At 42.3% G+C, this 23,151-nt stretch overlaps 2 protein-coding genes across 4 annotated transcripts; one reads left to right on the top strand and one right to left on the bottom strand.

Moving 5' to 3' along the window:
• The first annotated feature begins 1,142 nt into the window (after positions 1 to 1,142).
• On the top strand, positions 1,143 to 15,447 carry LOC103364928 (serine/threonine-protein kinase tousled-like 2). 3 transcript variants are annotated; one of them, XM_008292225.1, is made up of 21 exons: positions 1,143 to 1,664; positions 2,981 to 3,075; positions 4,359 to 4,430; positions 5,139 to 5,208; positions 5,463 to 5,500; positions 5,720 to 5,812; positions 8,069 to 8,176; positions 8,739 to 8,831; positions 9,271 to 9,381; positions 9,638 to 9,774; positions 9,869 to 10,021; positions 10,550 to 10,616; positions 10,727 to 10,824; positions 10,939 to 11,020; positions 11,200 to 11,291; positions 11,488 to 11,577; positions 12,976 to 13,145; positions 13,308 to 13,446; positions 13,632 to 13,743; positions 13,852 to 13,959; positions 14,388 to 15,447. In XM_008292225.1, the coding sequence occupies exons 2-21, from the start codon at positions 2,983 to 2,985 to the stop codon at positions 14,559 to 14,561; spliced, it is 2,100 nt and encodes a 699-aa protein (XP_008290447.1). In that variant the 5' UTR covers positions 1,143 to 1,664; positions 2,981 to 2,982; the 3' UTR covers positions 14,562 to 15,447. The 3 variants fall into 3 exon arrangements, with proteins under 3 accessions (XP_008290447.1, XP_008290450.1, XP_008290449.1); XM_008292227.1 differs by lacking the exon at positions 1,143 to 1,664 and adding an exon at positions 2,046 to 2,064; XM_008292228.1 differs by lacking the exon at positions 5,720 to 5,812.
• A 155-nt stretch (positions 15,448 to 15,602) lies between these two features.
• Positions 15,603 to 22,427, bottom strand: becn1 (beclin 1, autophagy related). The gene is made up of 12 exons (XM_008292224.1): positions 22,287 to 22,427; positions 21,932 to 22,064; positions 21,753 to 21,817; positions 20,461 to 20,519; positions 20,195 to 20,285; positions 19,315 to 19,451; positions 19,006 to 19,200; positions 18,760 to 18,906; positions 18,458 to 18,607; positions 18,064 to 18,124; positions 17,819 to 17,961; positions 15,603 to 16,500 (listed from the first exon to the last, which is right to left on the bottom strand). The coding sequence occupies exons 2-12, from the start codon at positions 22,056 to 22,058 to the stop codon at positions 16,332 to 16,334; spliced, it is 1,344 nt and encodes a 447-aa protein (XP_008290446.1). The 5' UTR covers positions 22,059 to 22,064; positions 22,287 to 22,427; the 3' UTR covers positions 15,603 to 16,331.
• Positions 22,428 to 23,151: the final 724 nt, after the last annotated feature.

The raw sequence follows: 23,151 nt of genomic DNA, 5'->3' as shown, positions 1-23,151 counted from the left end.
ACTGAATTCATTTACTTATTGGAAGAGATCCATGAACTCTTAAGGAGTTACTGTAAATACACAAGTGCAGCTTGTGGATTTGGTTTTAAAGGCCAAATTTATTCCATGTGTAACACAAAGCAAGCGATCCTACCAAACCATTTCCACAGTCATCATGAAAATACATTTACCACTAAAGTCTTGCATACATCAGAACATCCGATTAAAATTAAAGACATACAAGTTTCTCACTAGAAAAATCCCACTATCTAACAGATTTGTTCATGGTTGTACTATGCTGATGTCATCCTAATTTAAACTTAATTACCATGTTAAAATATATGTGTTCTAAGTTTGTTTAAATTTAGAGAGCCATTTTGACAATGCACAACTCTGTTCTAAATGAATATTTTTTTGTTTTTGTAATACAACTGGTCATATCTGCATGATCAGTTTAGAAAGGGAAGCAAATATGTGAAGCAACAACTTTCCTTTCATTTCTGTGACCAAGTATTTTATATTAACAAGTATTCTGTATGTTTTGTTTTGTATAAGTGCGACTACATATGGTTCAGAAAGTTTCACGAGTTCACTTCATTATCATTTTGTTTTTGTTATGTGTGCTCAAAGATGGGACTTCTCATGACAGCTTCATTTATGTTTTTGCATATTTTAACTCACTCATAATCAAAGTCGATCTGATCTACTTGTCAAGATTGTTAATTAATGGCATGATGAGAAATAACTGTGGACATGTCAGGCTTTTATCTTTGCCAGTTCCTGAGATATTCAATAAAGTGCAAAAAAATCTGCAAAAAATGAGGACAGGCAGTAAAAAATGTATTTTATATGTCAAGATATAACTTAAAGGATGTCTTTATAAATATCCTTATTTTATGCGATTAAAAAAAATCAGCAAATCAGATATAGTGGAGTAGAAACGGTGATGATCTGAGACGCAGTGACCCACAGACACTTAAAGTTTAACCCTGATTGTTCTTCTGTGGTGTCATTTTCCAAACATCTCCAATGTGTCAGACTCACTCACTTAACCCGGAGCTCTTTAGGGCCCCTGGAGGTCTGGGGCCCCGCACAAGTTTTCCATTGCGCCCTGTTGGTGATCCAGCCCTGACTACAGGCTGCAGTGTGTTTTTGGGTGGTTCTGACCTGAGGAGCCACATTATCTGTTAAACCAGCGCCTGGGAAGCATCACTTAAAGCTCTCCCCTGAGCTCCGTGCGGCCTTGCTGCGGGGGGTTATGATCTTTTATTCCCAGGTAAAGTATGGACTCTAACAAGGTGACTCCTCCCGGTGCAAACGCTCGATAATGACAATAGAAAGACCGAGTGAAGCAGAGATGTGACAACACTTGTCAGGAGGCTTCAGAGCATTGACAGCTCCCGGTTTGCCCGTGCAGGGGCACCAACACGGACGAGGAAACCCCGAGGATCACGGCCTCCTGTCCGGATGACACCGGCAGGAGCCAGCCACACTGCTCTTTTTAGCTAGCATTAGCTAAGCTAACAAATGTCTTCCCAGAATTCGAAACAATTGTAAATGGATAACTCAATTCAGACAACTTTATTTAAGGCGTGTGGGACTGGGAGCCGCTAAGGAGTTTGCAGTCGCCGGATGGACGGACAACATCCTCTGTAGGATTGTGAAAACTGCTAAAGGTTCTCCAGGTGAGACTTGTACTGTAGCTAATGCTAGCTTGCTACATAACTTGACGCTAGCTAGTTTAGTCAACCTACCATTCAACCTTAGCTGTTAGTTACCATTGACATCCTAGCTGCTATTAGCATTGACCAATTTCTGCTGTTATTTGACACATAATAAGTCGCCACTGAATGACAGCGGCTCGCTTTCCGTTCCTAAAACGTTAGCAACATTTTGATTAGCACAGTTAGCGTTAGCCAAGTTTGGCATTCCTCATCTACTTGTCAGTCAACAACAGTATCGTAACGGTTGTTTCTCCAACTTCCATTAAGTCGGTTTTCGCTGAAACGTCGGTTAAATGTCTTGTCGTTGAGTCCCGGCTTTGTCGTGAAAGTTGGGATGAAGCTAGATAGTCTCTGTGTTTAGGTAATGTTTGCAGAGCAGCATTGTTTTGATGAACAAGTTGACAGGCTTTTTGGTCTGAACACAACATTTAGTGTTAATTAGCTGTTGGTATTTGGAGATTTGGTTTCCAGCCGTTGTCTTTACTGTTCAACGTCTGTCATGAGTCCTCAGATTAATCCATCATTAGTTGATGGACTCCCTGCCAGGTAGGGGAATCCTAATGACAAAATGAAGTCTTGTCCTGCCATTTATGAGAAGCACAAAAATGAGAAGAAAATGTGATAGAATTTTCTCCCCCCTGGTCCTTAATGTCTCTCTGATTTAATTTATCTAATGACAGTAGAGGTTCAGTGGGTCTCCTTAATCATTTAGTTGATTTATCATTTTGAATATTACTTTTAATCAAATTTAAATAGAGCCATTTGAGCATGTGGGAGTTTAACTATGACCAAAGTATTAATGTCATTGGGAGGATTAGACCTTAATAAAACCTTATACATGCATCAGAAGCTTTCTTTGCATTCTTGTCAAGGTTAACCAATTTCTGGTGCTCTGATTAAGTTAATCCTAAAACCAGCAGTGTAAACATGAGTTTTAAGAGGCAGACAGGGGACGTCTTTTATGATGATTTTTCCTCATCATCCAAAATTAATTCCTCAGTGTCTGATTTGTAAAGTTTGCCTTGTGTCTGTTTCTGAGCACTGGTTCTCTTTGGGCAGTGGGTCGTCCACATGCCCTGATCCAACATGGATCCAGGCTCCCATGTAGCTGAGATTAAAGGTGTCACATTTTGCTGGTTAGATCTCAAGATTGAGTAGATTTGTTGTGTAATTTGCTTAAATCAGAAAGAATATTTTCTCTTGTGTGACACTAACCCAACCCAGCCAGTCTGCAAACGTGACACTTTGGGTTACTACTTCTTTCTTTCTCCTTCTAGGCATGATGGAAGGACTTCATAGCCAGGCTCTGAGCCTGGACCCACGCAGGCAGGAGCTGCTCGAGGCTCGGTTCACTGGAGTTGGTGTGGCCAAGGTTTGCGCATCTTAATTACATCATAGTTGTTTTGATCAACCGTTCAGAGGACAGATTGTTTCTGCAGATACGGGACTTTACATTGTGAGATTTGACCTGAATATCCTGTCCTGTTGAAGTTGTGTCCTAGAAAACTACATAGATGCTGCCTTTTAATCACAGCTAAAATGATTCAAAGATACAAAAGAGGCGTGCATGTCGTAGCCCCATTTTGAATGCAAACACTGTGGCACTCTTATGTTGGCCCTTCAGTTTCGAAAAACTCGGAAATCCTTTCTATTTATAGTTTGCTTTCTGTTCAGGAGTTTCCTTCAGTGGAACGATCTGTTTTCCTGAGCTAAAGGTGAAACAAGACGAGCTCTGTTTTGGCTGACATGGGAGCTGGCCCGCATCTCTTTGTTTCAGTGGAGACTAGTGACACTGAAATGGCACCGCAGCTGAAGCTCACAGCATTGACTGCGTGCTATGCTGCAACCCTGCTGTTGAACTGGGTATTACTCTGTGTGGGTGCGCATTTGAGAAAATGGCAACCCCTGAGAAAGCAATCACTATTATTCGTGCTCCGGCCTATATGGTGCCTCGAAAATTAATCATGTGGCCCTGCTCACTGTGGCATTAGAGCATGAATGTGAGTATGTCGACAACAGTGACTATTGTATTAAACCACCATTCAAGACGTTGTGATGTACACGTGTAGTGTACACGTTAATGTAAAGAAAGAGAGAGTTTCTTGGCTGCTTGTGTGACCTTGAGCAGCAGAAAGCCAGCAGGCCTTAAAAGCATTAGCCTCCTGCCCCAGTAAGCCTGCTGTTGCTTCTTAGTCTCATCAGACAGTGCAGCTGGCAGTGAATGAGATCAACTGATTCTACCTGCTGGATGTGAACTGAAGATCTGCAGATTAGCAGGGGAATGCATATTATACAACGTCCTAGCGTAGCATTTTAGCTTAGTTTTTGGGCTTTACCTGTTATATTTGTGTGCAGAAATTCCCACAAAGATCAGATCCAAGGAGTGAAAAAAAGAATATACACACATCAGCGTAAGGGGATTTAAGATCTGAATCTTTAGAGTAATCTGCCGCATAGAAAAGATGTGTTGAAATCTGCACATGAACGAGTGAAACCTAAAAAAGAGGCCACTGTCTGTCTTTGGTGTCGATCCATCCACATCTTAGTATTGAAAAAGACGTTGCATGCCATTTCAATATCTCTGATTTCAGCTCTACTGACAAGAGAGGCGCTCGACTAATCAATCAGGTTTGTTGTCTCTGTTCTGTACTTTAGAGTTCAGCCAACAGCGAATCATCCAACCAGTCTCTGTGCAGCGCTGGATCACTCAGTGACAAGGAGCTAGAGGTCAGTCAAGACAAAAGTGACCAATTTGTCCTCAGGTCCTTTGACCATGTGTGTGCACTTCTTAACTTAATGTGGTGATTGTTTGTGATTTGGACGAGGAGTCGAGTATTTTGTATACAGTGATGCTGGCTAACACTTTGGCACAGTGCAGCGTGAGTCATTTATTCATCTGTTGTCTGCTCCTACTTAGTCGTGGACACGGGAGGGTTTTTGTTGCGTGTATTTGATTAAATAAAATTTTCAAAAAAAGGCTGGAAAATACCTTGTTTAATCGTCGCATATATCGAAGATTCCATGCGAGAGAAACCAAACCCAGCTCAGAGCCCTGAACACCGATGGGCATTTCAGTTTAGCCGGGGGCGTAGCTGGAGGAAACACTCACAAACACAGGGAAAACATGTCCTGACAGCAAGAGCCATGACCCAGTTTAGATTGCGGACCTTCTTGCTGTGAGGTGGTGGCACAGAGTAATGAGCAAACAAACCGCCTTGTAAAGGGTAAAATTAAAAACTTAAGAGTAAGCACTGCGTTTCACAAATACCGAACTCTGAAAAGCTATAAATCTCATTGCATTACGGTCAAAAGTTAAGTTTAACTACGAGTGCAATTATATACATATAACCTGAAGGAAGGAGTTTGTCATTATGTTAATGTGGTTAATGGAAGGAACTAAATTTAGAATATAAACCGTTTTCCTGCTCGTTTCAGACACCAGAAAAGAAGGCCAGCGAGAGAAGCAGGAAGCGAAAAGGAGACATCTATGACAGCAACAGTCAAGGTAAGTCGAGCCTACTTTCTGACAGAGTTCCAAAATCAGCACTCTCCAGCAGAAATGACTCTCTATATTCAGAAATGTGCAACTGCCCTGGGTTTCACTTTCATCACTTCTTTCCTCTTGGCTCTAAATATTCATGCTTGCGAATCTTCCAAAAGTTACTTTTACTTTGAGTGCACGATTTTAATGCTCGGGAACATAGTGCCAAACCAGGAGGTTACATTTTCTCACCCACACGTGCTCTGTTTTTTTTGTAGGAAAGGGAAGAGGGCACAAAATAAGCGATTATTTTGAGGTGAGTACAAACCAACCTGACACGACGTGGCTTTGAATGCATCTTGTGTTCTGGCCATTTAGGTGTGTCGAATCACTCTCGAGCTTTACTGTGATGTCTCACACTCATGTTCTGACTGTGCCAGTATAGTCCTACATCAAACTTTTTTTTCTAAATAACCACTCTGTCCTGTTTCTCTCTGTCTTGTTTCTACACTCTTGTCTACTGCCCCGTGGCCAGTTTGCTAGTAGCAGTGGCTCTGGCACCAGTCCTGCCCGGGGCATCCCTCTGCTGGTGCGCTCCTTTCCACAGCACTCACTGTCTAATCCTCCGGTGAGCACCAGCGTCCATCTCCATTAGCTCTCACCTGGTCTGCTGTTTGTTTCCCAACTGCTCACTCTTTAGACAGCGTTAAACTCAACTAGCGGTTATGCTCGTCTAATTTCTCCCAGCATCAGTACCCTCTTAATTGGACAGAGTTGGGAGAGGCGTGCATCTGTTTGTGTTTTTGTTTTGATCGTTTTAACAAAATTTATTCCAGCTCAGACCTAGAAGACACGTCTTTGGTTTGTGTGGATCATTTCAACCAGCAGCGCACAAACGATACTTTTGTTTTTACTTTGATTTGAAAGGACCTTTGGTGGATTAGCTGCGTTTGTGGGATTACCTGGAAGGTTTAAATATGGTATTAATGCTAACGACTGGCCAGAGGAACTGTAGTTAATGGTAGTGTTCTTAGTGCTGGTGTTTTCCTTTCAGATGTTGTTTGTTCTGGGTCGTACAAAATGAGCTGGCAAATATTATATGAAACACAAGCAGACACTATGTGAATGTGTTGTGTACACTTTCAAAGACAACATTATGAAATGAATCATTAATATAGTTCAAATTAAGAACATCTTTACTTGTCATTTTCATTCATTGTATGTAAACTTCACATCTTCTCTCATCACAGCTATGAAACCATTTTTTCTCAACATGTGAACATTTTGTTATAGCAGCAGGTCTCTACATTAAAGGTGTGTGTTAAGTGAGTGCTAGTGTCCCACAGCACAAAAGGACTATATGACACGTGGAAGATTGATAGGGTGTTTTAATCATTACTTTTGATTGCTGGATAAATTGGACTTCCGACTTCCAGATCTTACTTTTCCAGATTCTCTGCCCCAAACATACTTAACACATCATCCCAGTTTTTAGAAGGCAAGGGGCTTATTTAGTGGGTTGCCTAAGGCTCTGATGAGTGTGCAGTTTGAGTAATACATAGATGAACTCGAGTGCTAATGAGATGCAGAAACACTGTTTAGCATTTCACGCTATGAAATTGATTTATCACTTGTTGTGGCCATTTCAAGGTAAACAGTGGAATTTCTGTGTCCACAGGACCAGGTAGTGAATCAGAACTGTGTGTGCTTACATGTATTTGCTTGGTCAATGCAGCATGCTGCTAAATGAGCTGAAATTTGTTTAGTAAAAGTACAGCAAACTTTCAGCAGGTACAACTTTTTTTTTTTAGCCTGTTTTTTAGCTGCAGGCCTTTAGTCAGGACAAACCAAGTGATCCCATTTGTGATGCAAATCTTGTGAGTTCTAACTTGTCCTGGGAGGAGTTTGAGGAGATCCAGAAGTCTTAAGCAGAGGGATTTATTGTAGCTCGATATTGAGGAGAACAGAGATTTAGAAAACAGGTAAACACAAGGCAATCCTACCCCAGTTCTGAAGGTTTTCTTTCTTTCAGAGCACACGAGGCGATCATGTGTAATGCGCTTATGTCATCCTCAGAAGGCCAAACTTTACATCTGTTTCTGGACTTTCCTGGTGGACTCTTTCCTTTAACCCAAAGACTTTGTCCATCTTATCATTGCAAAGACGTTTTGGACACACAGATGATGACTTCAGTGTTATCTTACCACTCAGATAACTGCATTTAACAATCAGCTATTACTCACCTAAAAAAAAAACAGACTTCATTGAAATGACGAAAAAGGGCTGCATTTTTCCCTTCAGCACATTCTAATGATATGTTGTGCAGCAAATGATCAAACACCATCTGCCGTTTTGTTGCTGAAAAGTAAGACGTTATTGATAATCAATTATTTAGTTAGTTGTGTTTCTTTAAGTTGTCAGTGAGTTTTATGTGCAGTAGTTTTTCCAGAGGGAATTTGGTTGATGGAAGAACTGTATAGTGAAGGGTACAGGCGAGTTTATTTCAGAAAGACTGAACCTGGCAGCAACATTTATGCACTAAAAAAGATATTTTACACCACCCAAAGTGACACGCCCTACCTGTAAGAATCATGTAATTTAGTTGTTGTCCGGAATTTTGCTTTTTGGAGTAAATTTAGCAAAATAATGATAGAAATGAAACTATTTTGGTCTATGTGTTATATTTTGGAAGACACACTTTAGCATAAATTCTTGTCGATTCAACTTCAGTCCTCTAAAGCCTAATAACTGCAGCATTCGCTCCCTTTTAAAAATAATTATTAACTACTTTATGACCTCTTAATGCTGTCTATATTATATAATTCCTTTTTTTTTTGCCCCCATGTCTTTCTATTTTGCTCTCTTTCCTGTCTCTGGGATACAGTTTCAGCACGGCAGTCCTTCGTCCACAGGCTCAGCCCACACAGACTCTTCATCCTGCAGCTCCGTGAAGACAAACCCCGCACACTCCTGCTCACACAAAGCCATCCAGGTAACTGCCTTCACTGACCTCAACCACCACTTGACACCACCTTTTCCTGATTTTCCTTCAGCATGTCATCAGTCACATAGTGGAGGCACGCTGGTTTTGTTTCGGTGTTGGATCACGCTTTGCATCTTTCTCAGCTTTTCATATTTGACTTGTGAAGCAGTGGTTTTGTGCTTCCATTTATTTCCACCGAGTGAAAAGTGGTTTTGTTTCCAAACCAATTAAAAAAAAAAGAAAGAAACACCATTTGACATGTTGGGATTACACAGCTGCACACCTTGTTAGGTTAAAAAACAAAAATCTGCACTAGTTGGCCGAGATGCGGATGCTACAATTAAAGGTCAAACTTTGAAAGGCCCTGCCAGCCACACTGCTGTTCGTCTGACACGATACATGTAACACACGTCCAGCTATCCCGGCAAATTACACTAATTGGCCTAATTAAAGGTCAACATTTGGAACTCACGTCTAATATTCCACACACCAGTGGCTAATTTTAATAAATTTAAAGTGATGGAGATGGGATGTTAATTGTTGGCTTGTTGTGTTTGCTCTCCTTCCTCAGTCAGAACTGACGCTGCTGAAACTGACAGCGCTGGAGAAGGACAAGAACTCCGACCTGGAAAAGAAAGAAGGGAGGATAGATGACCTGCTGAGGGTGAGATAAGCAAACACCTCAAGTTTCTCTTAAACTTCTGACAAGGTGAACCTAATTTGGGAGTTTCTGAAGCGTTCAGAGTAGGAATACAAAATAAGTTGTTTTAATCTCGTGCTTTGAATTACACACATTGATATTTTATTTTACTAGCAGTGATAAATGTCACACTGTGGAGTGTGCGCCTTAATAAAAAACACGTATACTGGACTGACTTGCAGATTTCTGTGCTTGTCACCTCAGAGTTCAGACAAATTCCACTTGTCTCAACAATCCCAGTAATTAACCTGCACCGATCTGGTTGCAGCTCATCATGAATGATGTGTTTGTTAACTTCCAAATGCCGTTGTCGCTTAAATCACATCGGTTAAATGTCAGCAAACCCAGCAGAAACACTGCTATTTGTAGCATCTTGTCAGAGCGATACTGTACGTTTTTGCAGGCTAACTGTGACTTGAGGCGGCAGGTGGATGAACAGCAGAAGATTCTGGAGCGCTACAAGGAGCGGCTTAACAAGTGTGTGACCATGAGCAAGAAGCTGCTTATTGAGAAGGTTGGTGTGAATGTGAATCTGGACAACTACGTCTGCTTGATGCTCTTAAGTGCTGTGATTTGTTTTTTTATGTGTTGGAGCATCTTTGTGAAAATCAAAAGATTTGTTTTTTTGTGTGAACATGTAGCTCATGCGGCTTTCAAGTGGTTCTGTGGTCGTTATGGTGGAATTTAACAGTGATATTCAGTTTTTCACATCCTCAGAGTTGAGCTGTGGGTGTGTATGTACAGTTTTATTCATTCGTATTCTTCTGTAGTCAAAGCAGGAGAAGATGGCTTGCAGGGACAAGAGCATGCAGGACCGTCTACGTTTGGGCCACTTCACCACCGTCCGTCACGGCGCCTCCTTCACCGAGCAGTGGACAGATGGATTCGCCTTCCAGAACCTCATCAAGTCAGCATGCAAATCAGGCACAAACGTGTTTTGGAATTTTGTCCATTTTTGCATGCAGGAGCGGTTCACACCCGATTGTTCTCGCATGTTCTAGGCAGCAAGAGCGAATCAACTCTCAGCGGGAGGACATTGAAAGGCAGAGGAAGCTGCTGGGAAAGAGGAAACCTCCCCCCATAACCCAGACGCCCCCACCCAACCTGGAACAGAACAAACGAAAGAGCAGAAGCAACGGGCAGGAGAGCGAAACGTAAGAACAGCAACAGCAACTCAGGCACTTTACAGAGTCCTTGGACCAGGCCAGTAGGGTTTATACTAGGACAAGATGTACTTATTGTGGTGTAGCTTGAATATAATATGGTTAAATAGTGGCACAGTTTCTGTGATATAACAGGTTGTCCAGTTCAGACAACAAGGGCCTCTGTTAACTTCTGTGTGTGTAATCTACTTGTGTGTGGGTGTCTTTGCAAATAGTGTGTCAATTCTGAGGTGTTAAGTTCTTCTTGTCAGTTCAACCAGCATTATTCCCAGCCTATTGACTTTTTTGTAATTAATTCTCTGTAAATGATTATGATTTTGACATTTAATGTGTTATTTTTATGAGTAGAATCTCTCACTGATACTAAGTGATTTTTGTTAACTCTACTTGTCAGGGTGTTGAGCGAGCCTCGTATCAATAGTCTGCGTGAAAACCTGATTTCATTCATTCATTACCTGAAGTAAACTTACTGCTTTTTATTCTCAAAATGCTGACCTCACGCTACACCGTCTCATACAGGTTGTCGCTGGCAGAGTATCACGAGCAGGAGGAGATTTTCAAACTTCGAATCGGTCATCTAAAAAAGGTACCAGCTCACCACGAAACGCCAGCTTTAACGTTGTTTCCGAATTTGTATTTGAGACACGCGTCGACCGACGGATGGGGTAGGTGATGAATTTGTGTGATTGCATGCAGGAAGAAGCCGAGATCCAGTCAGAGCTGGAACATTTGGAGCGGGTAAGAAACTTGCACATTCGGGAGCTGAAGAGAATCCACAACGAGGACAACTCGCAGTACGTATCGTCTCAGTTCAGCATAGCTCACTCAAGCTCTGTAGTGTCGTTTTAAATTAAGCAAACACAATTTGAAAAAAAAGCCAGGCAATTTCACAAAGCCTGTTTCTGCAGATTTAAAGACCACCCCACGCTGAACGATCGATACCTGCTGTTACATTTACTCGGAAGAGGAGGCTTTAGTGAAGTTTTTAAGGTAAGCAAGTGCCATTTATTTGACTTTCATTCTTTACAAGTACCAGTTTATTTCTTTGAATCTGTAAACTTTGCAGGGGTTTGAATAACATTTGAGAAAGGAACTGCTGCAGTAAGCAATTCACTGTGACGTCCTGGCGGTTGTAGGATTGTAGTTTATGTACAATGTTCCTTTTACAGGCTTTTGATTTGACAGAGCAGAGGTATGTGGCCATTAAAATACATCAACTCAACAAGAACTGGAGGGAGGAGAAGAAGGAGAACTACCACAAGTGAGTCTGAAACTGTTAATTACACTTTTCCATTACTGGAAATGTTTTGATCTGTAATGACAGAATACATTTTAGCTCTTTAAGCCTGAAACTCTTTATGAATGTTGTTAGTTAGGATGTTGTTTTTTTTCTAAATAATTACTAAATGGTTTTATTGGTACTAAACGGTAAATGATTCTTTTAATTTTCTTTCCAGACACGCCTGTAGAGAGTACAGAATTCACAAAGAACTTGACCACCCCAGAATAGTGAAACTCTACGACTATTTCTCGCTCGACACAGACTCGTAAGTGCCTCAAGCCTCATAAAGCGAATGAAGTTGTGCCAATAAAAATGTGTAATTGTAGTCTTAATAAATGATGCTGCAGTGTTCCGATGCAGTAGTTCTAAGCTGTACCACGTTGGACTGTAGAAACACGTCTGAGGTGTCACCCGGGGAATGGAAGAGACTCTGAAGCTTGGATTTAAGTTTGTAGTTTGTAGTAGTGGAGATGGAGGTGATGAGGGAGAAGCTGAAGGGACGATAGGCTGGGATACTTGGATGTCAATCACGAAAAGTACTTCTAAACAAAGAAGACTTAAGCCATAGGACGGTTTTATAACATTTTATGGATTATTTTTAATATTTGTGATATATTTACTTAAAAAAATAAGTCTATGGGTGCCACAGAATTCATCTAGCAGATTTCCAATGTAATTTAACCAACTGGTACATATTGCACCTGGTTGTTCACGTGTATTGTAAATATGGTAAAGCTGTTATGATGTTAATATCAAATCAAATCCAAATCAAATCCAGTTTATTGTCATTTTGCTGCACATACACAGTAGTAAAGGCAAGATGAGAGAGTGTTTCTTCAGCAAGTTTTGCAGAATTCACGTCTGGGATAAGACACTAAACATTCGCTGTCGCTGCGTCCATGCGCACCGCCATCACATTGAACATGGCGAACCTCTTCAGGTCCTGGTAGGTCTTCAGGGACACAAAGACACACACAATGCTGTGACGATGCTGCCCAGAGCTAGCTGTCTGTCTGTCCACCCGGAATAATGTCGTCCCCTCCAGCTGTATGTCGTCTGGGATGTTGTCATGGAGCCATGTTTCTGTTGAAGCAAACACACAGCAGTCCCTCCACTCTCTGTGGGTTTCTCTCAGCAAACGTAGCTCGTCCAGCTTGTTGTGGAGGGAGCGGACATTGGAGAGTAGGAGGATGGTCCTGCTGGTCTGGAGGGGTTAGCCTTTAGCTTAGCATGGATCCTGCTGGTCTGGAGGGGTTAGCCTTTAGCCTAGCATGGATCCCGGCTCTCTTCCTCCTCCTTTGTTTACGTTTGTATTGTTTGCGCTTCCTTCTCTCTCGGGTAACTGCCAGCGTCGTCTCCAGTCAGACTCCGTGTTGGTGTAGTTTGTCCACATCACAACTGATTGCCACAATTTCAGCACCGTTCACTGTCCTGATGCCCAGCAAAGTCTCCCGGCTGCAACTTTTGCAGAATGAACGTCTGGGATAGACAAGACACTCAAACGTTCAGTTTCGTTGTCTCCTGAAGGGGGCGCTGCGTCTATGCGTGCCGCCATCACCGTGGCAAAATATTGTCCACATATTACTTTTAAGCATCTTTGGCGTGTGTGTGATCAATAGTAACACCTTCCCAAATAACCCGTCTGTTGTATTCTCTCTCGCAGGTTCTGCACAGTCCTGGAGTACTGTGAAGGCAATGATCTGGATTTCTACTTGAAGCAGAATAAGCTGATGACGGAGAAGGAGGGCCGCTCTATTGTCATGCAGCTTGTCAACGCCCTCAAGTACCTCAATCAGATTCGTCCACCCATCATCCACTACGACCTCAAGCCTGGTAGCCTCACCGAGTTCTCATTTGTCATTTTGCAATCCTCCATCCTTCAGACAGACAGTAATCTCTGTAGTTTAAAACACATTCCTCAAGCTCTCTGTCACAGTAAATGCAGTGAGACGGTGTTGTGAGAGCTCATTTTGGTTGAATTTGTTCTGTTCTTAGGAAACATCTTGTTGGTTAACGGCACAGCTTGCGGAGAGATTAAGATCACTGACTTTGGCTTGTCCAAGATCATGGATGATGACAGCTACAACTCTGCAGATGGCATGGAGCTGACCTCACAAGGAGCAGGGACCTACTGGTACACAGAGACGCTTTTCACAGCATTTAGTAACCAAGCAACCAGTGTGGCTTCACAAGTTTGTAGCGAAGGCGCAGAGAAATCCTGCAGTCATATCCTCTTTTCAGCAAGTAGTGTAAAAGTGGGTGGAGAACATTTCCACACAAATCTAATTCAGCTTCATGTTGTGATTGTGTGGCTTACAGGTATCTGCCCCCTGAGTGCTTTGTCGTGGGCAAGGAGCCCCCCAAAATATCTAACAAGGTGGATGTTTGGTCAGTAGGGGTCATCTTCTATCAGAGCTTATATGGACGCAAGGTAACCGCTGACCTCTGTTTCGTCACACAGATTGTCAGGATTGTGTTTTCTGTTGTAGCAAAATGTTATCAGCAATCTGTTAACTGGTTCCCTGTTTTGTTTTTCAAGCCGTTTGGTCACAACCAGTCGCAGCAGGACATTCTACAAGAAAACACCATCCTAAAAGCTACTGAGGTGCAGTTCCCCCCCAAGCCTGTGGTCACTACAGAAGCAAAGGTGTGGAACTTTTTTTTTTCTGAACTGCTGCAAACTCTCTGCACTGTTCTGATCCAGTTTAATACTTTGAAACGATATCACTTAGTCAGTTTCAATGACACTTAATTCCTGCTCAAACAGGATCACAGCAATGAGGGAAATGCCAGCGGGATGTAGCATGAGCATGTTTGATCTGATGGTAGGGGCTAAGGGAGATTTGTGTGTTTTATTGGGTAAGCCTGTGTGTGGTGTCATTATGCAGAGTTCCTGAAGCAGCCAGACCCTTGGGGCTATCTGTTTACATTTATTGTCTTTGGAGGGAATCAGCTCTCAGAGTTATGCATGAGTTTGTTTTAATAAGTATGTCAGAAATATGATACTGTCAGAACAGCAGGGAAAGAAAAACATTGGTTCAGATTGAATGAGTCCGTTTCTTTGTCCCCGCTCAGGCCTTCATTCGACGTTGTCTGGCTTACCACAAAGAGGACCGGGTTGATGTGCTGCAGTTGGCCAGTGACCCCTTCCTAATGCCACATATTCGAAAAGCCCTGGGAAGCAGCACACCTCTGGCACCTCCAATCCCCTCCACCTCCAGCTGCTACGGCAGCAGTGCCTCCAACTGAAGCAAGCTGAAAGAAACTGGAATAAAACCCCAGGGAGGACAAAGCCACATGGAGACATTACACGCTTGATGAAACTCCTCCTTTGCTCTCTTGATGGCAAGGGAGCAGAGAGCATGATGGGAAGGAGGGATCCTAAAAGTGTGAAAGGAACCAAAATGGGGGATGATGTGGTGATGTAGTAGTAAATGTTCCCACCACTGTTTGTCCAAGTGGTAAAAATGAAGGGCCAGCCTCTGGCTGTGGGCTCAGTAGAACCCAAAGATTTGCCCATATGCATGCACTAACAAAAACTTTGGCTCATTTCAAGGGGCTTTTTTACATGATAGATATTAAAAGCACCTGAAAAATTGCACAACTGACAGGCTCAGAAGTACGCCATGTGTGGAAGATCACTTGCCTATACTCTGGAAGTTTTAGAGGAGGAAGCATTAATGAAATTTCATCCCATACTGCTTGAAATACATCATCTATCAAATTATTTTTCAGAACTAGAGTGGTCAGTTTCAAATATGTATCCCTAAAGGAATGAACCTGGAACTTTTTTAGGAAGGGCTCCTTGGAGTGATGAGGAGTGACTGATGACCAAAGTTCGAGGCCTGCTTTGTTGACACGACACCGTAAGAGGTTCAGAAGTGACTTGACAGAGAAGAGGGCTGATTCTGGAAAGACTGGCTGGTTTTGACCTATTTTAAATATTTTACTTGATAACTGGAAGTCAGCTTATTATTTTAATTGTTAAGTCCATATTTTTCCATGAGATTTACCCCCTCTAATGTTGTTGTTAACCTTAAAGGGGGGGGCTGACTCGGAGTGAGTGTTGTGATGCGAGGTAAGATTCAACAGAAATAATTCATGAAAACATTAAAAAAAAAAAACATTTGGTTAACTTTGTGGTGTCGTACTTCATTTGAGGAACTTGATAGGCAAATCATACTTTCCATATTTCATTCTTAGTGACACATGATGCTGCTACATGAATCTGTAATAATACCAATGCACACGTCAAATATATTTAATCTTGGAATAAACTAAACTCAGACATTTTTTCACTGCATAAAAATTTTATTAACTCAATCTCACCATTAAAAGTTTCCGATATCTAAAACGGAAAAATACATGTGATGGTGCAAGAGTATGAACACAAAGTTATCAGTGCACCTTTAACATCTGACAAATCTGTTAGTTGCATTCAACGTTATTGAAATGCTGACACTTTGAATCCTCGGCTGTAATCTAATAAAAAGTCTACTTTAACTGTAAGTATCACATCGCACTCTTACAGCTTTTATGTTTGTGGAAAAACGACTTCAAAATGTGCAGCGGGTGACGGAGGACGGCTTAAACTGGAAACAAAAGGTTGGAGCGGGGATTTCTTTCAAAGCACATTTTAGTCTGAAGAAGTGTGAAATTGTTTTCATGTGACATCAGCCTTTCAGAAAATGCCAGCTCTTAATTAGTGAAGCAGAAACCAAAATGAGACATTAAAGTGTTAAAATGTTGTCCTGCTTTGCCTGTAATGCGTCCGTAATGGGCCCACAAATCATTTTCTCCGCTCTGCAGCAAAATGGGTTGAGGTGACCCGTCTGTAACATGTAGAAACACAATCTGGACTGAAGCTGTTGACACTGCTCGATGCTTTTAGTGCAGAGAATCCTGCAAACGTAACCATTTCTCTTCCTTTGGCTAAGTATCCACAAAACATGACATCCATTTATCAGAGATGCATCTGACTGTTGTGAAGTCGATACATCGAGGAATTGTCCAGCAGGTCTATCTGTTGTAGAACTGTGAGGTGACCCAGGCCAGGCCCCACTTCAGGTTGGTGAGCATGAACTTGAGAGCTTTGGTCCACTGCTCCTCGGAGTTAAACTGGGTTTTGATGGAGTAGGAGCCTCCGCTGCCGCCTGTATCTTCAATCTTGCCTTTCTCCACATCCATCCTGAGACATGGGGGGAAAAAAAATACATGAGTATAGAGAAGTCTCCAACTTATGGTTAGACGTGTCTGTGAAGATTCTCAGGATCCAGGTTATGGTTGTTCTGGTAGGTTCATCGTAGCAACTGGACTTGCTTGAGCTCCTTGAAGATGTTCCACCTCTCATCCAAGAGGCTTCATCAGTTCTGACTGACTAGTTGGGAGTTCTAGATACTTATATCCTAAAGAAGCCATTAACTAGCCACCTAGCCACAAAAGACCCTAACGAACCCCTTTGTGGCAGGGGGAGCACCAACGACCCACATAACGAGGTGGAGGAGCAACAAACCCCCAATTGAAACCCAAACTCAGGTGTTAATGGATCCTTTAGGATATCAGTATCTGGAACTCCCAACTAGTCAGTCAGACCTGATGAAGACTCTTGGATGAGAGGTGGAACGTCTTCAAGGAACGTCTTCAAGGAACTCAAGCAAGTTCAGTTGCTACGATTAATCTACCAGAATTATGGTTAGACCTGTAGAGTGGAGTTCGGCTTATTTTTGACTACAAATGTAGAATTGAAAAGTCAGAATTGCTGCTTTGTAGCTGTAGCAAAATAACTAGTCAAAGCAGAAATACAATTAACTACACATCTGTGACCACCAAACTTAATCTATATCTGATCATATGGTTTTATAGATTCTCTTTTGGTGGAGAGGAACATAGTAATATACGGTTAAGCAACAGTGGATGCTGCCTCATGCACTTCAAAGTTTGCTTCAAATCTGCAGCACTACAAGTGGTTCCCAGAGGCTGAAGTGTTCATTACATCCCGCGTATTGAAAGCTCTGCTGGTAAGAACGCTGAGCCAAAGGTCGCACAGTGCTGTCCACACGGTTCAATGAACACAGCACACTGTAATTATGTCATACAAACACATAATTATAACTCGCTTTCAGCTTGACAGACTTTGATTTTCTGAAGGTTTTAAGCCACCCCAGTCACCAGTTCCTTTACCCTGGATTTAATAGGTGATATTTCCCCGTGGAACAAGTAACGCACCAGTGCAGACCGAGGCAGAGTGGACATTTTTATTTTGAACTTGGGATTTGAGATAGAAGTTCACAAGGCTAGTACATAAGTATTTGTGTTAGTAAATGTTGAACTAAAAGCGTTCTTTTAAATATTCCGAATGGCCTCCACTCTCCTCCCTCTAGAATAAGATGAGATAATGTTTAACATTCAAACTTGATGGATATTTACAGCTTCATTTTAAAAAAAGCTGCAAAGATGTAACACACAAAAAAATGAAATATTGTGCTGCTGATCTGCAGGAGTCTGACCTGTATGGGAGGCAGAAGCCAGTGTCTCCTTTTTCCACCTCTTCTTTGAACTGCTGGACACAATCCAGGAAGGCCACCATGGCATGATCGAACTTATTGTCCCAGAAGAACCTCAAGCCGCCTGAGCAGTACAGCGGAAGCTCCTGGACACAAACAGGATGGGACAAAAAGGGTAAAAATTGCAACCTGGACGACTCTTTAGGTAATAACGGCAGAGGTGAGAGTAAGAACGCTGTATGTGTTACCTTTGACTTGTCCGTCAGCGACTCTAAGTATGAGTGGTTCCCATATGGCACCAGACGATATCTGAAGGCACAAAAGAAGCGTTGTTTGGGCTTATTTTGTGTTTACTTGCAGAGAAAGAAAAACATAATTGTAAAAAACAATGCAATGTATTTGTGATAAAGCCTAAGAAATGCATTAATGCTGAAGGATTGAGGTAAAGCCAAACAACAGCAAGAGAATTAAGATCATATGTAAGATATAAAACCTTATTAGTGGGAAATGCAGCATTGTAGTACACTCACATTTCTCATATTCCTATAGAAACATGAATGAATTTGCATTGCTTTGAAGATTTAACTGACAAACACATAAATGGTCAGTGCTTTATGCGAGCAAATTCGAATGTGAGCGTACCTCTGGAAGCGCAGCCCCATTTTGTTGGCCAGAGCGTGCAGCAGCAGCACCGTCTGCCCCCAGGCTGCGTTTATCTCATTCCACTCCACGGGGACGCTGGGAAGTCGACCCAGACGGAAGTTGTTGATGGTACCAAACTGGCCGCTGTGCCTGGAAAAGAAGAGAAACGATTCAGACACTCAGTCATTAGCTATTGATATATTTTGGTCTGAGGGCCCAAGTTAAATATTTGCAAAGCCACGGTTGATTTGCGGCCAGAAAAACAAATTATCTTTGAGCCAACATCGTGGGTGTGTGCGTACCAGATGTGAAACGTAGCGTTGAAGACGTTGGTCTTTTTCAGCCGATCTAGCTGAATCTGGCAGTAACGCATCTGGTTGTCGACGCTCTTCAGCTCGTCATCCAGCTCTAGCTGCTGCCGTTTGAACTCGCTGTACTCCTTCTGGTACCTTTCAGCAACACACAATAGGACGAGGAGGAGCCGTTAGGTGCTGTATCATTTATAATATCCTGCTGTCTGGTGTCTACATCGCTGCCAGGTCACTCACTGGAGCTCCTCTGTGTCCAGCTGCTGCGAGTGGACCCTGCTCTGAGTAAGATCCTGGGCCACAGCAGCCCTCTGGTCCTCCACCGCCTCCAGCTCCTGCACCAGAGCCTCTTCCTCCTCCTTCAGCTGCTGCAGCTCCGCCAGCAGCGTCTCCTCCTCCTCCACCTGTAGGTGTGACAGCAGCTCCAGACACTGCCTGAAAATGCATTCACATACATTTGAATTAAAGGCGTTCAACGTACTAAGCAGGCTGGTATCAACGTGTTTGACTGATGACTGGCATCTAGAGAAAGTAAACTTTATTCCTCACTTGTAATTCTGGCATTCGTTCTCTGTGATGTTGAGCTGTGTGTCCAGGTGGTCCAGCAGAGTGTCGGTACATTCCTCACACAGCGGGTGGTCCACATCTGTCTGGCCCGACATGATGTCAAACAGGTCACTGGTTACCTGGGTGGGACAGGACCAGAGGCATAACTGTCATTTGGTTTTGTCACATAGTTCAAACAACTTAGAACCAAAATGTGAACAAAGCTGCTCTAAATTACAACTGCACAACCACAACCTTGACTTCAGGAGGAACACAGCCCCACTACCCTCCATCACCCTGAGAGACTGCCCAGGGGACCCTGTGGAGTCTTTCTGCACCATCATCACACAGGACCTCAAGTGGGAGCTGAACATCAGCTCTCTCATCAAAAAAGCCCAACATAGGATGTACTTCCTGCAGCAGCTGAAGAAGTTCAGGCTGCCAATGAAGATGATGGTGCACTTCTACAGCTCTATCATCGAGTCCATCCTCACCTCCTCTATCACCATCTGGTACGCTGCAGCGACGGCCAAGGACAAGGCCAGACTGCAGCGTATCATCCGCTCGGCCGAGAAGGTGATTGGCTGCAATCTGCCTTGTCTCCAGGACCTGCTCGCCTCCAGGACTCTGCGGCGTGCAGGTAAGATTGTGGCCGACCCCTCCCCCCCTGGCCCCGACTTTTTTCATTCCTTCCCTTTCTTTTTTTTTTTTTTTTTTTTTGCTTTTTTCTTCCTTTTGTTTTTTTTTTTTTGCCCCACCCCCCAGAACACATTCCTCGTATACCTGGCAATAAATCTGTTTCTGATTCTGATAATTGTGGGGATGTAACTCACTTGTCCAAGTACCATTAAGAGTTTATTTCCAGTAAGAAAGTCAACATTACCTTCAGTCTGCGGCTGAGATTTTCCATTGTGCCGCCATCAGATGCTTCTCCAATCAGCGTGAAACTGTTGGCGCTCTCTGTTGACATCATTCTGAGAAAAAGGCCACGATTCAAGAGTCAACGGTTCTGTCTACTTTGCAGGTTATGCCACATTTGTAAGTGCATCACAGCCTCCGTTGCCACAGGAACATGTCAACTAAAGAGATTATCAGCGAACATAAATTGAAATCAGTGTTGTGTACAGTTTCCTAAATCAAACGACTCACCTGGCTGGAGGGATGTATTTTCTTGATACTCCATCTTGCTTGTTTTCCGCAAAAGTCTCCTAAGAAGAAGGAAGGAAGGAAATTCTGAGGCTCCAATACGCTTGATAACAAAATATTATCACAATGGAACAATGATTCTTTTCATTCCTCTAAAAAATGTGCAGATTACATGTTTTGGCATAGAATAAAAAAGTTGTTATCCAATCACATCAGCTAACTGTGCACAGGTATAGTATATTAAGATACAAGAAACTAATAAGCAAAACACTTCTTGTTTACCTTGTGTGCTGGTTTCTTCTAAATATATTCTAACCTAAATCATATCTACATGTTTCTTTACTTACAAGCTAAATACTTCATAATTACTAAATCATAACCTTCTAACTATAAAACTGTGGTTAAATCAGTCCACATTGTCGCTGCTAAATGGAGATGCTTCATGTCACACTTGTGAATGTGCCATTTACTTAAAGTCACTGTTTTATCTTTTCAGTCTGTGATCTTCAGCCTGGGAAAACAGTTTTATCACATTGCTTTTACATGCCCTAGAACAGTATTGTCTGTGATAACAGGAGCAAGGAGTTCACCATGACAGTAGGTAGATAACACAACAGCCTCTCCATAAACTGCTTGAACTGCTACCATCAGGCAAACATTTCTGGTGCATTAAAGGAAGAACCTCCAGAATGATCAACAGCTTCATTCTACAAGCTGTTAGAATGCTGAACTACTGATCTAGATATGCAAACACTTGTTTATTTATTCAAACTGCTTTAAAGTATTGAAGAAAACGAAGAAATGCTCTTTCATCTTGCCTGTACTACTACTGTATGTACAGCAAAATGACAATAAACTTGATTTGATTTGATTGAATTCCACTGATCTCATAGTGTGCCTATTTTCAGCAAATTAACCAAAGGCTCACATGTCCCGAGAATGTGCCTTTTAATGTTTCAGCTCAAAATACAACGAAGATGGTTCATTCCACCATGACTGTATAACTCCTGGTTTTAGTTCTGTGTGTAGCTGCTGTCCACCCTCTAAAGGAAGAAAACTTTCTGTGTCTGTGATTGACAATGCTGAAAAAAAACAATTGTGGGGGGCTTGTGGGATGGCAGAAATAAACGTTTTCATTTCTTACTTTACAAGTCCAAATCTATAGCAACCACAGAACACAATGAAAAGAATGTTTTTCACTACTTGGGTTCTTTCACAGTTTGACTAATAAACCTGAGATCAGTGAAATATTCAAACACACGTCTTCATTCATCTAATAATGACCAGCAGCGTACCTCCGGGGCTGTCTGTCCTTCGCTGCTGTCAGCCTGTTTGCTGGGGGTCACTGTGACCAGCGGGGCTGAGGAGGACAGAACCACACTGACAATCACTACATGTTATATGAAGCAGTATCAGCACCGCTACACTGCAAATGTTTCCTACATCGGGCTGCACTAATGAGAGGTATACATACCGATAAGCTCCTGTATAGTGACCCGATCGAGCACATTGAAGGACGTGTCCAGCTTGAGCGGCTGGCAGCACCGCTGACACACGAAGCTGACCTGCATGGTCGTGCTCGACGACTTGGAGCCCTCCATCGCTAGCTGCAAAACGACAAGTAGAAATAACGGGACACTGTTATCGGGGGGGAACAAATGGAGTTGCATAACAGTTGTTTATCGAAATTCTAAAAATAAGCATCCTCATTAGAACTTGCTAGCTAGCTAGCCTAGCTGTTTGGCTAAACTGCCGGACAGCTGGTTAGCTCCGCAGCTAGCGTATATGTAGCATTCAACCACGACAAATAAGCACAAAGATAAACTCACTGTCGCTTGTGAAAAACAAACGCTATTGCATTATAATCCCAATTTATTCGCGGCGAAGGTAATAATCCAGTCCTGACATATTTAGCGTGACCGTTTCATTTTGCACCTCGGGACTTCCTGTAGCACTTCCTTATTGTTGTTTACTGCGGTTATGACGTCGATGGCAAAGTCACGTGTAAAAGTCAAGAACCAGCGTGGAGATAGTTTATATAACAAATTGGTTTATACTAAGAAATGTCAATATTACCGACTATAAGTAATGATAAAAATGTGGCTGCTATGAATTTAAGCTTTTAACCTGAGCCCCAAACCAACAGGAAACAGCAGGGAATGAGGGTTGCAATAAATTGTCCCGTTTTTGTGTCTTTATAATTATGTAATAAATAATTGCCCGGATGATTTGTCGTAATGGTCTCCGTGGTGACTGCAATGGCTGTAAACAATAGAAAACACATTACAACATCTTGTTCTGACAAATCCTGCATAAAGTCTTTAATTCATGACAAGTGTTTGCAAATTTAAGAACCGTAAACTTTAGCAAAACAGCTTCTTGCATCAAAAGGCACATGGAAAACACCTATGACCACTCAATCAAGGTGAGGGTGTATGGTGACAAAGTGGAGGAAGCATAGACTGTATAAAAAGAACTAGTTTGAACATAAACTAAGACTCAAAAAGTCATTCATATACAGTCTATGGGAGGAAATCCCTACCTAGATGTCTACTTATGAAGTAGGAGGTACTGCCGCAGGTATACTGAACCACCACTTGTTGCCTCCATGGATAATCAGAATCAGAAATACTTTATTGATCCCCTAGGGGAAATTGCTTAAAATAAATAAAATAAAATAAATGAGGGTAAGTA

The sequence above is a fragment of the Stegastes partitus genome, unplaced genomic scaffold (assembly GCF_000690725.1).
Source record: "Stegastes partitus isolate 25-593 unplaced genomic scaffold, Stegastes_partitus-1.0.2 Scaffold795, whole genome shotgun sequence".
Taxonomy (NCBI): domain Eukaryota; kingdom Metazoa; phylum Chordata; class Actinopteri; family Pomacentridae; genus Stegastes; species Stegastes partitus.
The sequence above is the reverse complement of the archived record's forward strand: the minus strand, read 5'-3'. Positions and strand labels throughout refer to the sequence as shown.